Here is a 16,142-nt window from a genome sequence, read left to right as displayed (position 1 = left end):
CTGAAATGCCCAAAAAATGGTGGCTTGCTCTGACTGCGGCAACAGGCTATTACACAATTACACAAATTAAAGCAGTTTAGAAATTATATGCTTGATTAATGTTGCAAAATTGCTAATGCTTTATTGTAACTACATTTGGTTGATAATGTTAAAGAAAACAATCTGCAATGAAAGCACAATTGTTGAAGAGACTCGTATCTGAGCTCTTCACTCTATAAGTGCGAAGCTGTACAAGGTAAGCTACTGAGAAAGTTTACTACATGAGAAAATCCAAACATTGGCATATTATATTTTATTATATTATATTAGGTTTTCAGTTCATTATTTCTAAATGGTTCGATACATATTTTAATACATTTTCGGCCAAAAACAGACACTTTTTATTCATTTTGCCTGTTTATTCACAAAACCAAAGTGATTTTATGACTGAAAGTGCACAAATGGATGTTCTTGAAAAGGCTACCCTAGTCGTTTCTGAAAATGATTGTCTTTGCAAATATTGACATCATGCGCATTTATAGTTTGTGTTTAGGGAGGTGTAGATTAGGGCTATACGATATTGGAAATATCTAACATTGCAATATTTTGTAACTCTGCCATATATATTGCAATAGGAATGCCATTTCTCAAGATGAATATCTCTATTTGGAAAGAATTGATTACTTTACATTAAATAGGACGATTCGGTTTCATTTTCTGAGTCTAACAGTACTCAGCTGAAACGATATGTTGTGCAGCCATAGTGTAGTTTAAAGCAACCACAAACAAATACCCAACAGTAGCAGAATGGATTTGTGGATATGACGCATCTTTTACATATGGCAAATTCTACATTGGCACCAAGCCACTGACAGCATGCTATCACTTCCATACAGATACTTTTACTAAAAAAGTGACAGCACCAAATACTGGCCTGGCATACATAATACAACATTTTGTTCTTTTCAAGAATGAGTGAATGCAGATTGTTTTGGAAACGTTATTGTGCAAACATGAAACTTTACACAAACTTAAAAAAAAACATCTCCATTTTTGGCTGCTTTGTTGTGTAAACTTAGCCTTCGAAAGTCGTAAGTCGTGGCATGCGTCTTAGATTAATCTGCAAAAGTTAAATAGAAATACGTCTATTAGTCTACACAACACCAACATTTTCAGTGCCCTGAAACAAAACTTTAGGCATAATGTGCTGCAAAGTGAAAAAACCTAAAATCTTCGCCAATGCCTGGTAATGCTATCTCAATTAGGCAACCAGCATAGATGAATTAAGAGTTACACATATTTTTAAATCCACCAGAGTGTCCTGTCTATTTCCAGAGCTCTAAAAAAGACTTCATTCGCATGCTTACTACATTCTTGATGAATTTGTGTATCCTGTGGCTCTGTCTATGTTTGTTTACCCCACTACATGTAGGTGTGGCATATGAATTACATTTTAATCCAGTTTTCCCGTTTCCATTTTAAACGATACATGCAAGGATGCAAAACTTTTACAATCCACCAAAAAAAAAACCTGTTGCCTAAATATCTTTTCATGTTCTGCAGAAAAAAAGTCACAAAGGTTTGGAATGACATGACGTTATGTTTTTTTGGGTGAACAATCTCTTAAAGCCATGTCACTAAACTAAATAAAAAATAAAAAATCAAGGCTGAGTCACAATGCAGGTATGCGTGCTTTGAAATTTCCCTTGTGAAACAAAATTCCAGACTGGCAAGGCTTCAAAGATTCAACGGTTATTACAAAGAACCAAACACCCCTGAGCAGTTAAAGATAACTGGTGGAAAGATTCATGATTAATGTAAACAAATAACATGGCGTGATCCAGAAAAATTAGGTATGCAAATGTTTATGGTAAGTGTGGTTTCTCTTCAAGAAGAAATTACAGAAATGCTATAGTCTAGAATTTCACTTTAACTGGATTATGACTCCTCCTGTGATGGCAGAGATGTTTAATTGGTTTTCTAAGAAGGCTGGTGAAAAGGCACAGGTGCATGCCAGCATTTAACCTTTCGCTCTGATGAACAGCAACCTTGGACAAAAGACCAAGCGTGGGAGAAATGCCCAAGTTCTGGTGGTTAAATACAAGAGGTATTTGAGGTCTTGAACACCTTAAAAAAAAAAAAAGAAAAAAAAAAAAAAAAGGCTGCACAATAGATTGTTTCAGCATTGACACTAAAGGTGCACATCTTCAGTAGTCACATTGCAGGATGTTCAATGTCAAGTCGATTATTGTTGACCAGGCACCACATTTTAGAATGCATGTCGTTTGTTGAGTCTTTGCATCTATAATAGTGCGAACGTTTATCATTTGCATGTCTTAAAGGCCTGTAACTTAGTATTTTAAGTAATTCAAGTCAGTTTAAATCATTATGCAACAAGCGATTTTGTAGATTAGTTGTATTTAATCATTTATACAAAGACTCTAAAGTGTTACTTTACATTAAAGGACTCGTTTTTCTGTACCTCCAAAAAAAGACTCTCCAAAAAAACCCTAAAGCGGTGTTTATTTCAAAACAGGCTCACTGGCAATATGTGCTTAAGGCTAAATGAATGCTTAAAGGCAATATAACACCAACCACTTTTGTTCCCCTTCCCACTAATGATATTTAAGGAGACATATTATCGACAAATAAAGAATTATTTCCATGCAGTTATTTGCACAACACCAAACAAATACCACAAAACAACTTAACCGTGTCTATAATTTCTAAATTGTAATTGAATGCATTTACATCAACTTTTTTGTTGTGGTCAGTTTGCTCGGTAGCTCACCATGTATAGTCATGTTTTTGTAATACAGATAACTCAAGTTTGAATCTGCTGAAGTATGGTTTCCCAAAAGAGATCAAATTCAATGTAAGATCAAAGTAAAACTATGTGGTCGCAGTGCACTTTTCTCTTACGTTGGCAAGTCATTTCACTCGGCGGCCATCTTTAAAACTCCTCTCGGGCAGTATGCTAGGACATTCTGTCTAAATGGGGACATGTCAAATTCTCCAAAACCTCTAAACTTTCAAATCAAACAAAATCTGCATTTTTTCAGGTTGTATGAGCGAATGCACAAGTGCACTCGAAAGAAACAAGATCATGACACCAAACTCATTTATGTCTGTTCTACACATTGGCTGCGTCCGAAACGGCATACTTTCATACTATACAGCAGGGGTGTCAAACTCAATTCCTGGAGGGCCGAAGCCCTGCACAGTTTAGTTCCAACCCTGCTGCAACACACTTACCTGTAGGTTTCAAACAAGCCTAAAGGACTCAATTAGTTTGATCAGGTGTGTTTAACTAGGGTTGGAACTAAACTGTGCAGAGCTGCGGCCCTTTTGGAACTGAGTTTGACACCTGTGCTATACAGTATGCTAAAATCAGTATGCGAGGCGGGAAGTATGTCCGAATTCATAGAATTTGAAAAACAGTATGCGAGAAGTACCCGGATGACTTACTACTTTCCGGCGAGATTCTGGAGTGCGCATCCCATGCACGCTGCGCTATCCCATGATGCCCCGCGAGCGAATTCATGAATGGGAGTAAAGCGACGCAAATGATGCAGGTACGTCACGTGACTATGTCAAAATGGTGGATGCAGTACGTTCGAATTCCATTCATATTTTTCACATTCATACTGTATAGAACGTACTTTTCTAACGGCCGAGTAGTACGTTTAAATTCAAATACAGTACCCACTGAGTAGTAGGCAGTTTCGGAGGGAACCACAATCATTCTCTGGATAATGATCATCTGATTGCACTGCTCTACTGAAGTGATTCACAACTTGATCATGATGGCGAATCTCCCCCGGAGAAACATCAGTCTATAGTGACTGATTCGCCATATTGACCGTAACACTTTTCCCCATTCAAAACAATATAAGTGACATGTCTTGTGTAATCTATAGTCTTTGTCTGTATGACAAATCTTGCCTTCACATAGACAAAAAGGAGGTATATCTAAAACAAAACTTCCCTTAACCAACACATTTCAGGAGGACAAAAATATAGACAGCGTCCTCCAGCAGACTTGTCATCTAAAACTTACAACAAAATATACCCAGAGCAACATTTTTTAAGTTTCGCAAAATTTTAGGCTGAAGCACATATTTCTAATGAGCCTGGGCTGGTGTATTTTATTAGCATCTTTGTTGCAATGGATTTATCTATCCTTGGAATTGGCTCGTTTTCTAAAAAAAAAAAATATTCTTTCCATTCATCTGGTGAAATTGTATTAATTTTGCAAGATATTACAGAATAACAAAATAGTGAAGTATATAAAAGATAAGACATGGCATTCTTATGTGACAATAATGTGCTAAATGAAAGTTGACAGAGGGAACTAAGCGAATCTATTTCGGAAACATCGTAAAGTAGATTTCCTCTGAAAATGACACCAAAAACCAACCAGCATGGCAAAAATAGAGGCAATTGGCTGTAACAGTAATGGAAAACCATGGCTTCCATCAGCTTGTCTCCGTGTGACCTTTGACTCCTATTTGGCATGTGGCTAACTTGAGCTTCTTTACCCTGTTACAGCTGTCTGATTGTGCTTTACACTCACTGATATACGCTCTTCTGCACTAGTCAAGATCATAGCGTTACGTCCCACGGCTTGTTAACTCCTTCCACAACTAACAAAACATCTTGATTTGGTACAAAGGCTGCGTGTTCAATAATAAATCAAGATCTTAAAGATGATGCCACTTGAAAACAGTCATGCCAATATTTCAACACTACATACCAAGCCAAAGGTATTGCACAAAACCCTGAAGGGAGACGTCAGAGCGTGGGAGAAGAAAAGCTAAGACCCTTACACACCATGGAGGACTCATGCTGTTCCTGTTAACTAAAAGGGGGAAGTAGATCTCATTTCCATGAAGATATGCCTCATCAAGAAAACAGAAATGTTACCCTAGGTTATACAATGTCTTTCAAAAGCATGTTGGACAAGGCAAGAGCTGGTGTAACCCAAGGCTCGATTCATAAAGCAATGAATCTAAAAGATCAGAGGTTATTTGTTCTCTTGTGGCTGTTAAGACATGTCGCTTTAGGAGGGGCTTTAACGTAACAGCTAATCTACAGTGATAAAAAGCATGTTGAACTATGCAAACTAATTCCGGCTAAACAGTGGATGAATTACGAGAAGTAAAGCACTCTTGATTTATTTTCAGGGTTAAAATTAACACACACCAACTGCCTAATGCAAATAAAAATGGCTCTGGTTAGTAAATTAAATTACTAAGCAATTTATTTATTCGATTAATATACATATAGATTATGAAGTTCCTCATGGAACATAATCAGATTTAGGGGTGTACAATATTGAACAGAAATCATAATGAGTGATTCAAAAACGACGGATTTACTTGGGTTATACCCTTGATTTAGAGATATTATGCGATTACTAACACAAATATAATACATCTAAAAAAGAAAAAAAATACCACAGATATTTTTGAATACTTGCATAATTAAATACTTTTTGCAAATGTATTGATATACAATACTACAAACAGTTAGACTGCACATCACTAAAACAAATCCTTAAAATTATCTAACATTGCGATATTTTTTTTATTTTGTGATATATATATATATCAATAGAAATAAAATACAATTACTAAATCACTAGATTTGTTGAATATCTATTTGGAAAGACTTTATCATTGTAGATTGACTGGAATGAATCTGTAAATTATCATTAGATAAAATAATACTGCATAGTCTTTGTTTTTTTAAACAATTCAATCAAATTAATTGTTATTAACTTTTCAATGTTACAAACGGTACGATTTATTAGGCCTGCATGCTTTTAAAACCCTCACACAGTCACAGGCCTCAAAAAACTCTTGCAAAATAATCAATTAAAACCCAGACTCAACATTGTGTACAGTCGCGATATGTCTATTGCAAATTATCACATTGAGATATCAATGCTGAAATGATATATTGTGCAGCCCTAACATACTGCCTGCATTAATAGTTCACACAAAACTGAAAATTTTGTCATCGTTTACTCGCCCTTCAATTGTCACAAAGCTTTTTTTTTCTTCTGTTGAACAAAACAATAAGTTATTTAAAAAAAATAAATCACTTGAGGGTGAGTAAATTAAAAAAAATTTTGGGTAAACTACCCCTTTATTGCTTAAATAAAATGTATTGGTCAGAGATAGGACAAGTTAATTGTCTTTACAAAAGTAAATTTCCATATATAAAATTGATATACATTTATCAAAATATAATTTAAGCAAACATTTATAACATTTTATATTTACATTTATAACAGGTAACAGTTCTTCTAAACCTGTGTAGTAGTCTCATCTCAAACCAGAGACTGAGGAAAATATTACCATGTTGGTTCATATATTGCATGCTGCTAAGGTACAATAAAAGAAATCTTCAGCAATCAAACTGATGATATGCAGTTTGCTTTGGAAAATTTATGATTCCATTCATGCAGCTTTTTTTGGAAGCAATCTGTGCTTTTTGCAATCAAGAGTTTACAAAATTGCAACAAAGTTGCTTCACACACATGAAGAAACAGCCTGAGCTGTGCTTGGAAGTTCAAGAACTTTTTTTCTCTTTAAATTGTTTTATCACCATCACTGCACAAATGTGCTCAAATCAACAGACTTGAAAAGTTCAAAGCTTTGCATAATAATGTCTGCCTCTTTCTTTGTGAGTAAAGGAGGCCTCTTCCTTCTCAGCAGCATCCAAAGGGTCAACATCTGCCTTTTTCAGGCTTAAAAGAAGACATCAGCTTGTAGCCTAAGGCTGCCAGAAATGTCCTGCCTGTTGCTGACACACTGGAACATGATAATGTGAACCGACCTTGGCTTTATATGAAACAAGTTATCAAACAGGCCCTGTTTCTACCATGTTTTAACATTTGTTTTCAGTGATCCAAACAAAAGAGGTCATGGCTGACCACTTGTGATTGTATTTCATAGAGACCCATCCCAGACCTATATTTCATCACACTATACATCACATTCAGATGAGCATTCAGTCTGCAGATGTCTGTGTGACCCACACATTTTATTGAATGAACAAACCAACGTTATGGTTTTGATCATAGCAGGTGTTATTGTATGCAACACAGCAAAATATAAATACCTTGTTTTGACATGCTCTCACAACATGTCCTATAACAATCACGTTCGGTCAAAAAACCGAGGCCTTGTCCACAAACACGAGTATTTCAAAAAACCACTTTTTTTTTTGTTTTGTTTTTGCAAAGTTTGGTCCTTCGTCCACAAAAAAATGCAGTATACGATAACTAAAACCAAAACTTTCTAAAAACTCTGATCATAAAAAACAGGGGTCTTGCCTCATGATGTCAGTGTGCATGTTGTTTTGTACGTGTCCTTTCTAATTGGCCAACGCAGCTTTTTTCAAAGACTTTTATCACCACCTCTTGATTCGACATGCCCTTGACAAGGTGCATTGTTGCATTTTTACTTTTTTAACAGGGTGGGAAAGAAAAACTTAATTTATAAAAATACAAATGTCCATGGCCTGAGAGTTGCAAATACTATAGAATATACAAGACATGTCACTCGTATAGTTATGAATGGGGAAAAGTGTAACAGTTAATGTGACGAATGAAGCCCCGCCTACTAGTACAGGAGCCAATCATTTGTCGCTATAGACTGACGATTCTCCAGGGAGAAGCTCAGACCAGATGTTTGCTTTTTTCTAAAGTTTTGTGGTCAACAAACGCACTGGACTCTCAGCGAATACTTGCTTCACAGACATACAAAATACATCATACTTTTAAATTAGGGTTGAAAAAATTCAGTTCTGGACGGCCGGTCTCCTACAGATTTTAGCTCCAAATTGCCTCAACACACCTGCACGGATGTTTCTAGAAAGCCTAGTAGGAGCTTGATTAGCTAGCGCAGCTGTGTCTGATTGGGGTTGGAACTAAACTTTGCAGGACACTGGCCCTCCAGGAACGAGTTTGGCCACCCCTGTTTTAAATTAACTAACTATACTTGAAAACAAACTTTTTTTTTGGTTTTGTGATCTGTACAAAACGAACATGATGTACAGTCAGTCCTGTCAAATGCACATCACATGACAGCCACTACTCAAAGCCCACAAACTTGTAAACAAAGAGTTGCTTTCATTTCTGGAGGAGATTCGCCAACAAGACCAAGTTGTGGATTACTTATGAAGACCACCACTATCTGACGATCATTGCTCAGAGGATGATAATAAATAACATGGCCAAAAATGAGGTTGGTGTCGTGATCTCGTTTCTCTTGAGTGCGCATGCGCATTAGCTCGGTGACCTGAAATAAAACGTAGATTTTGTTTGATTGGAACTCCTAGAAACAACTTACGCGACAGTTGTTGTTAATTAAATTTTATTGGTGTTTTCAAATATATAATGTAAACGTAGGCTTGGCAAACAGTTTAGGAGAATTTGATGTTTCCCCATTCAGACAGAATACCCAAGCATACTGCCCAAGAGGCGTTTCAAAGATGACCGCTGAGTGAAATGACTTGCCTTAAAGGGTTTCTGACAGTAGTATTTTGTGGCTGTCTGAACTAATTGATTATATGACTCTGTACAATAGAAAAGCAACCTGAACAAATGATTCTTCCACAGCTTAGAGCATGTTTATAACTGTATTTATGGTGTAAATCATTTTCTGTGTTCACACTAATTTTAAAGACACTGCAGTTGGATAATTATAATTTACAAGTCAGGTGATTTCTTAGTTCCTTTACCATAAAGCCTACACACCGGGTGTGGTCTGTCATTCATATTGACGACATGAATGTTTTAAACATCCATTGTGCCATAATGCTTCCTGAGAAAGGCTGCTCAAGTCTGTGCGTCGTGTGGTTAAGGTCACATCCACCTCACATCATGACTCAGACTCAGCGGGACATTTTGAAACAGGTTGGACTGGCCACGTTCAACTGGGCAGGTTCATACACCTGGATGGCATCCAAACATGTAGCATGCTAAAAATCCAGGACATAAAAGACAGACAAGATCCCACAAGTGACAAATGACACAATCAAAAGCGAAACAACTTGATGCCACTCAATTCATATACCAGAGCCAACACAACACATCTTGTCTTAAAAAACAATAAATGATTAGCTTAAAAGTGCAATCTAACACAATAAAGCTAGCTCAAAAGTTACAGGCTGATAACATTTCAAAGTAAAGAGGAGGGCTGGCATGTATCCAAGCAGGTCACAGATATCCCAATATAGGGAGATGAGCATTAAAGCAGGCCGCACTGCTCCTCAGTTGGCAGAGGATACAAGTTGATATGAATTCATCTTCACTGCTGCATACGCTGCCGATGGGCAGAGGCAGAACGCTGAGAAACACAATACAACTACAAAGACAACAGGACAGTTTAAGAGAAGAACTTGAGTTGGAGATAGAAATATTCATATTCCCATCTCTCCTCCCATGCTGGATTTTGATTAGTTTCTATAATTCCTGCAGCCCGGAAATAGTTGAAGCTCGCCAAATTGTAAAAGAATCTCATAGAGCCCACACATTTTCCATACAGACTGGAAAACCGGTGCGTCTGTTATTCAGATTTTCCTGTTTCTTTATAATACTAAAACGCTGTTCAAAAATAAATCAAACAAAATAAATAAAATCACCACTGACATTCTTTCCACAATATATGCATGATATTCCTATCTCGTCTGATTTCCATTGAAACTGTAACTAAACAGCAACAAAACAACATGCTCTTATGTAACATGTGAAAGTAAATGCGTCTTTAAAAAAAAAAAAAAAAGTAAAATGTGACTTCTAAAAACCTTCTTAAAGATAGTTCATCTAAGACTCCCCCTCAAATGGATATAAACCTGTTATGAGTTTCTTGATTTGATGAACAAAAAAAAGATATAGGAAAGCTAGAAAAATTAATACCATGAAAGTCAAGGATTACAGAATTCATGCTTTCTTCAAAATTTCTTCTTTTGTAAACAGAAGAAAGAAGCTGAAAGGTTTGAAACAAGTGAAAAGTGAGTAAATGATGATAATTTCCATTTTTGGGGTGAATAATTCCTTTAAATGGGATAATATTATTAATAAATAATAATATTTTGCCAAATTCAGTCTAAAATATGCCACGATTGGCATTTTATCTATGCAAATTCTCTGATATTCAATATCATGAATTCTTCTGATATTAAGAAATCAGCATTGACTCTGACCTAAGATAGCTAGACGTGTGCTTAAACTTGAATCAATGCATATGTAAAAGGATAATAATATAAAAATACTACAGCTATGGAAACAAAATCTAGAGGGTATGTGTAGTGCCTGATTAGGCAGATGCCAACATCACCAGACTTCATTGAGTACTATTTCTAGTGAATGAATATTTGTCTTCCTCTGTCCCCCTTAAAGTCTTTGCAGTGTAGCGTGTAGTAAATCCAGGAAGGCAGCTGGAAGTCATCGTTAATTCAACTTTCCATGAATCCCTGAGATACAGGGGAAACTCAAGATGAGAAACACATGTGAGAAGAATGGAGACAGGGCTGCCAGTTGAACTGATAAAACGAGAATAGGAAAAGTTCAAGCCTGATCCAAACCCCCACGCTGACCACGTCTGTGCAGGATCAGGGGGCTAGAGAGGGCAGAAGGGCTGCTGACGTGACTGAACTGAGGCGGATGAGGGCAATGACAGTGCCACTGCTAATCCTTATGGTATGATCACTAGTGAAAGAATCTGACCTCAGGTCAGAAGTTCAGCACTTATGTGGATGATTTATCACCGGGACGCTGATTTTAATGGCACGAGGAAAGAAAATTAGCCACTTCTCAAATTGCACGTTTAATTGCTAGTAGTTTAGGTTTTATCTCTGTAGTAGATCTGGTTGATGACAGAGAAGTAGTAGAGCTAGAAATGATGGCAAAGTGATTCAAAGGGCAAGGTTTTAAGTAGGAGGTTCGATTGCACTGTGATCTGCTTTGCATTACTGTGCAAGCAGTTAAATAAATGAATATGAATCTAGCTGAGGGATGGGAAGTATTTATGATACAAGTACTTCAAATACGCTTTTTAAATACAAAATAGTATTTTATCATTTGCATTAGATAGGGTTGATGAAAACGGCTTAATATTTCGTATCAAGATACTTTAGTGTCTTGTATTTTAGTATTTTAAAATACTTAGTAAGAAGTCTACATGATTACATAATAAAAATGCATCCTCTGATTGGTGCTTTATCAATTATTTGCCAAGGCTTGAGATCAGAACAGAAAACGTATTAATATTGAAGAAGGGTGTCAATGAATGGAGTATGAATGGAAATTGTGCAGCAACAAAAACACCTAAAGATGGTGTACTGGTTTATGCTAAGGGGATGGAAACACAAAGAGATACAGTACTATGTTTCAACTCATTATATGCATTACATGTTTTTTTTTCCAGTTTTTAAAGAGATCATCTTCAAGACAGGACTTTCTGTTTGAAATTTGTACAAAATTTATACTAAAAATATACCACCTGACCCAGCCTGAACACAAACCAGCGACCTTCTTGCTCAAAAAGTAACTAAGGTTTCTGAATACCTACTCAGGTAATTTTCTCTCAAAGGAGTAAGGTTTACGAGGTGTGGACAAGCTGACTTAAATTTTGCTGCTGTCAAACATTGTTTGCTTACCTAATTCTGTTTAATAGTGAAGAGATTGATCAAACATGCCTATTGAAGGTTTGCGAAGAAACTTCATGCTCCCTTGTAAAAGTGTTTTATAGTATTTTTCAAAATACAAAATACAGTATTTTATTTTGATACATTTGTGGCTGCTGTACTTTGTAGATTATTTTGATACATGTAAAAATTAGCTATTTGGTATTTTACTTTAAAATACATTTCAATGTTTTTTTGCACATCCCTGATCTAGCGGATTAGATGTAACTGTTTACCAAAGCTACACATGTATGCAAAATCATTCAAATGTGTTGTTTTGAGAAGATATTGTACTTGCACTGTTGGTTGGTTTGGAGTCTGGTGTCAGCCAATTAAACAAACAAATACAAATCTAACTGAATACCTGTTTACTAGAAATATTATTAACAAAGTTACAAAAGTCACTAAAATGTTTCGTCATTTTATGGGGTTTTAGAGATGCCTCAAATTAACTGCAATTTGCTTTTAGTGCCAGAAGACTAAATAAATAAAGTAAAAGTAAAGCCAAGCATTAAGTTTGTAAAGCATCAAGTAAATTTAGAAAAGCTAAATAAAACACTATGAACTTAGAGTAAAGTACCCTGTAGTTGATAACAAACACACACACACACACACACACACACACACACACACACACACACACACACACACACACACACACACACATACATACATACATACATATATATATATATATATGCCACAACTTGCAATTTCACATCTCTTATAACATTTCAAATAGTATTTTAAGATATAGCCTACATGTATACAGTATATGAATGTTTCTTTATGCATATTTTCTTATCTATTATTCCATCTGAAAGTGAATGAAGGCTGGTTAATCTGAAAGTAAGAGTCATTTTCCAACTGTAGAGAGTTTCATGAAGAAACTCTTCAGCCAGTTTAAATGCTACAGTATAAAAGAAATTCACATTCAGGCTTATCCACAAACAAATGACCCTCAATGAATGGGAAAACACTCATGAAAAGTCATGCAATAAACCGAATTCCAGCACATTTACACACATCATGTGACAACACAGACTTTTCTCACGGCCAGTTTTCAACTTACCTGCTTGAAATCGGCCACAAAAGTGATCAGAGTCCCGTCCCCCTGTTTAAACTCCACGGTGATGGAGTCCTTCTCGCTGTCCGCCTCCAGAAGTTCATCCGTGATCTGTCCATCGGTCAAGCGGACCCTCACCTTCAGCTCAGACGCAGACCCGCGAGCTACCGACAACACCGTGAGCACTAAAACCACAAGAGTTAACCGAACTGAACCCGACCAAATCCACCACGCAAACATTCCAGATGATCCTAAAACCCAAAGCGCGAGTTCAGAAGCACTATCCACGGGAATAACAGTCGACTCATTCCACGAGACCCCCTCAAAACATCACAGCGGCTCCACTTACACAACTTCACCCATATTTTGTGGAAGCTGGATACACCAACGAATTCATAAAGTATTTTAAAGCCGGTCTAGAGCCTCCTCACGTCTGGTAAATAAACATTGGGGAGAGTGGAGTACGGAGCGTCACGCACGGAGTAATCTGCTGTTTTCACTCGCCTCGCGCCTCTCATTGAGGGAACTTTGATTCGGGAGCTCACGCTGACTCGTGTTCATGCCTCTACTGACGAGTGCCTTCATTCAGCTCTTCACGCTGACTTCTGTCTTAGTTTCTGTTTTTTCTGCTCTTGAGTTTTTCTCTCTCTCTCTCTCTCTCTCTCTCTCTCTCTCTCTCTCTCTCTCTCTCTCTCTCTCTCTCTCTCTCCTAGTAATGCGGATTCGTCACTTCCTTCATTATCCAAAGTGCAGCACCCAGCAGTCCAACGGCCTCCCAAAGTTTCGCAGGCAGCACTCGGAAACTCTTAAAGGCGTAGCGCCCTCTCAAATAATGAATGTAGACCCTGACCGACAGTACTCATGTAGACAGCTCCACATAAACTTTTCTAGCAGTAGCTGCACTTTTTATACAGTTGGTGATTGATGTAATGCAGATTGAAAAAATCTGCTTATTGAGAGGATACTAAATTTGAAACAAATAATTGTTTTTCATCCCTTCTACCATAAACAAAATAAAATTACAGTGAACATAGCCTAGTAATTTTTTAAAGAAAATAATACATTGAATAGCCTATTCATTAGTATTGGGCAAAGATTAATTGCGATTAGCTAGCTTATTATAACGTTTGACTTATTATGTGTGTATTATATACAGTATAGTTATTATGTGTGTGTGTGTGACAGAAACAAATACAAAACAATTTTTACAAAGGTATTTCAATTTATATATAATTTGTATCATACAAATACACTACAAGTCAAAAGTTTGGGGTCAGTTTTTTTTTTTTTTAATAAAACTATTCTGTTCATCAAGGCGTTATTTGTTAAATGTAAAAAAATATATGTGAAATATTTATTAACATTTTTAAATAACTGCTTTTTTATTGTATGTAGTTTCAAATGAAATAATGACTCTAGTCATTATTGATTTTATTACTATTACTATTAATAAAAATAACAAAAATAATACTAATTTATATAAGAGTGATTTCTGATGGATCAAGTGACTCTGAAGGCTGGGGTAATAAAGCTTAAAATTAATCATTAAAATCACTGGAATGAATTATTCAATTAAATAACAATTATTTTATAGTGCAATAACATTTCACAATTGTATAATTTGTACTGTATTATTGTTTAAATAAATGCAGCCTTGGTGAGCAGGAGAAACTTATTTTAAAACATTTAAAAATCATACTGACCCCAAACTTTTATAACGATAGCGTACATATCTTATATTTAAATGTAAATAAACATTTTCTCAAGTATATGCTTTCATGTGTGTATTTATATGTATAATACATATACACAGTACACACACCTGCAGTGGAAGTCAGAATTATTAGCCCCCCTGTTTATTTTTTCCCCCAATTAGTGAGATTATTTTCAACACATTTCTAATCATAATAGTTTTAATAACTAATTTCTAATAACTGATTTATTTCATCTTTGACATGATGACAGTAAATAATATTTGACTAGATATTTTTCAAGACACTTCTACAGCTTAAAGTCAAATTTAAAGGCTTAACTAGGATAGGGTAATAAGGCAAGTTATTGTATAACAATGGTTTGTTCTGTAGACTATCGAATAATATATAGCTTAAAGGTGCTAAATCATTTTGACCCTAAAATGATTTTTAAAAAAATTAAAAACTGCTTTTATTCTAGCCAAAATAAAACAAATAATACTTTTTAAAATATTAAAAATATGTCAAATTCAAAGGCAGGGCTAACAATTCTGACTTTATCTGTAAATTATGTTAAAACAAACTTTTATTTTGGATGTTATCAATCACAATTAATATTGCACAACACACATATATATGTGAAATTGTATGATATGATTTTACAAAATATTTATAATACTTAATTTGTGGGTCACTAAAAATGTAATCAAATTCAAAATCTCATTTATCATCATTTACTCACCCTTGACTTGTTCCAAAACAGTTTGACATTTGTTGTTCTCTTGAATGCAAAGCTGTAATCATTGACATCCATTGGAAGAGAAATATATACTGTGGAAGTGAATGGTTGCAGGTTTCCAAAATTTTTCAAAAGATTTCTTTTTGTGTTCGACAGAAAAAAGAAAACCATCTAATTTAAATTAAATGAGCATATTTAATGTAATTTTAATTAAATAAAATTGACATTTATATAATGTATTAGGATATTTATGTTATATTATTTTCATTTATGCACAGAATATTATTTTTAATTTTTTTATCTTCAAAGTTTTTAAAGGCTACTTTTGTGTGTTTTACAAAAGGTTTATTTTGAAAACAATTTAAAAACATAAATATTTTTAATGTTTGTTGTGTTCAAAATATTTAGATTGTTTTAAAAATGCATTTGTTCACAAGATGAGTCCAGCCACCATTTAGTTTCTAGGTTTCCTGTTTGTGTTTATTTGGGATAATTCACAACATTAAAGACAAAATGTACTAATTAAACTGAACATGAAATATCTGTGTGTTTAATTTTCTTCAGTGAAGCATTTGTTTTTTATATTTCATAATGCAGGTTGTCTGTTAATATTTTGTTTCAGTGGAACAAAATACATCTAATATCAAACTGGCTTAAGTTAATGCTGTCTGGTAAAGTTAGAGAATATTCTGACAACGTTTAATGTATATCAATATAGCAATTATTGAAGTAGTCAAATAATTTAAGCAAATATTTATGTTTTATATATCTGGATTTTATTATGAAATGGAAACAATGCATTGCAGAACAGTTATGAGAGTTGAACAATTGATGTTTTTCAAAATTCTGTTTCGTTGTATTTACATTTTAATAAAATATATCTGAAACAAATAAATAAAATAGAAATGGGTGTTTTTTCTGTGGAGTTAGTTTTTGCTTTTTAAAGAAAACTTAAATGGGTAAAATA

General features: G+C 35.0%; 1 protein-coding gene across 4 annotated transcripts in view; it reads right to left on the bottom strand.

The window, feature by feature from the left end:
• Window positions 1–13,357, bottom strand: part of oafa (OAF homolog a (Drosophila)) — a 39,211-nt gene extending 25,854 nt beyond the window's left edge. For all 4 annotated transcript variants that reach the window (XR_015509403.1, XR_015509405.1, XR_015509406.1 and 1 more), the window contains exon 1: window positions 12,752–13,357. Coding sequence is in view for 1 of the 4 variants with exons in the window: in XM_087284145.1 (XP_087140271.1) it covers window positions 12,752–12,985 (234 nt within the window). In the remaining 3 variants the exon portion in view is untranslated. The remainder of the gene's footprint in view (window positions 1–12,751) is intronic.
• Between the last annotated feature and the right edge of the window lie 2,785 nt (window positions 13,358–16,142).

Source organism: Danio rerio, chromosome 15 (genome assembly GCF_052040795.2).
Source record: "Danio rerio strain M-AB ecotype USA chromosome 15, GRCz13ab, whole genome shotgun sequence".
NCBI classification, from domain to species: domain Eukaryota; kingdom Metazoa; phylum Chordata; class Actinopteri; order Cypriniformes; family Danionidae; genus Danio; species Danio rerio.
Note: the sequence above shows the minus strand (reverse complement) of the source record. Positions and strands in the feature narration are given on the sequence as shown.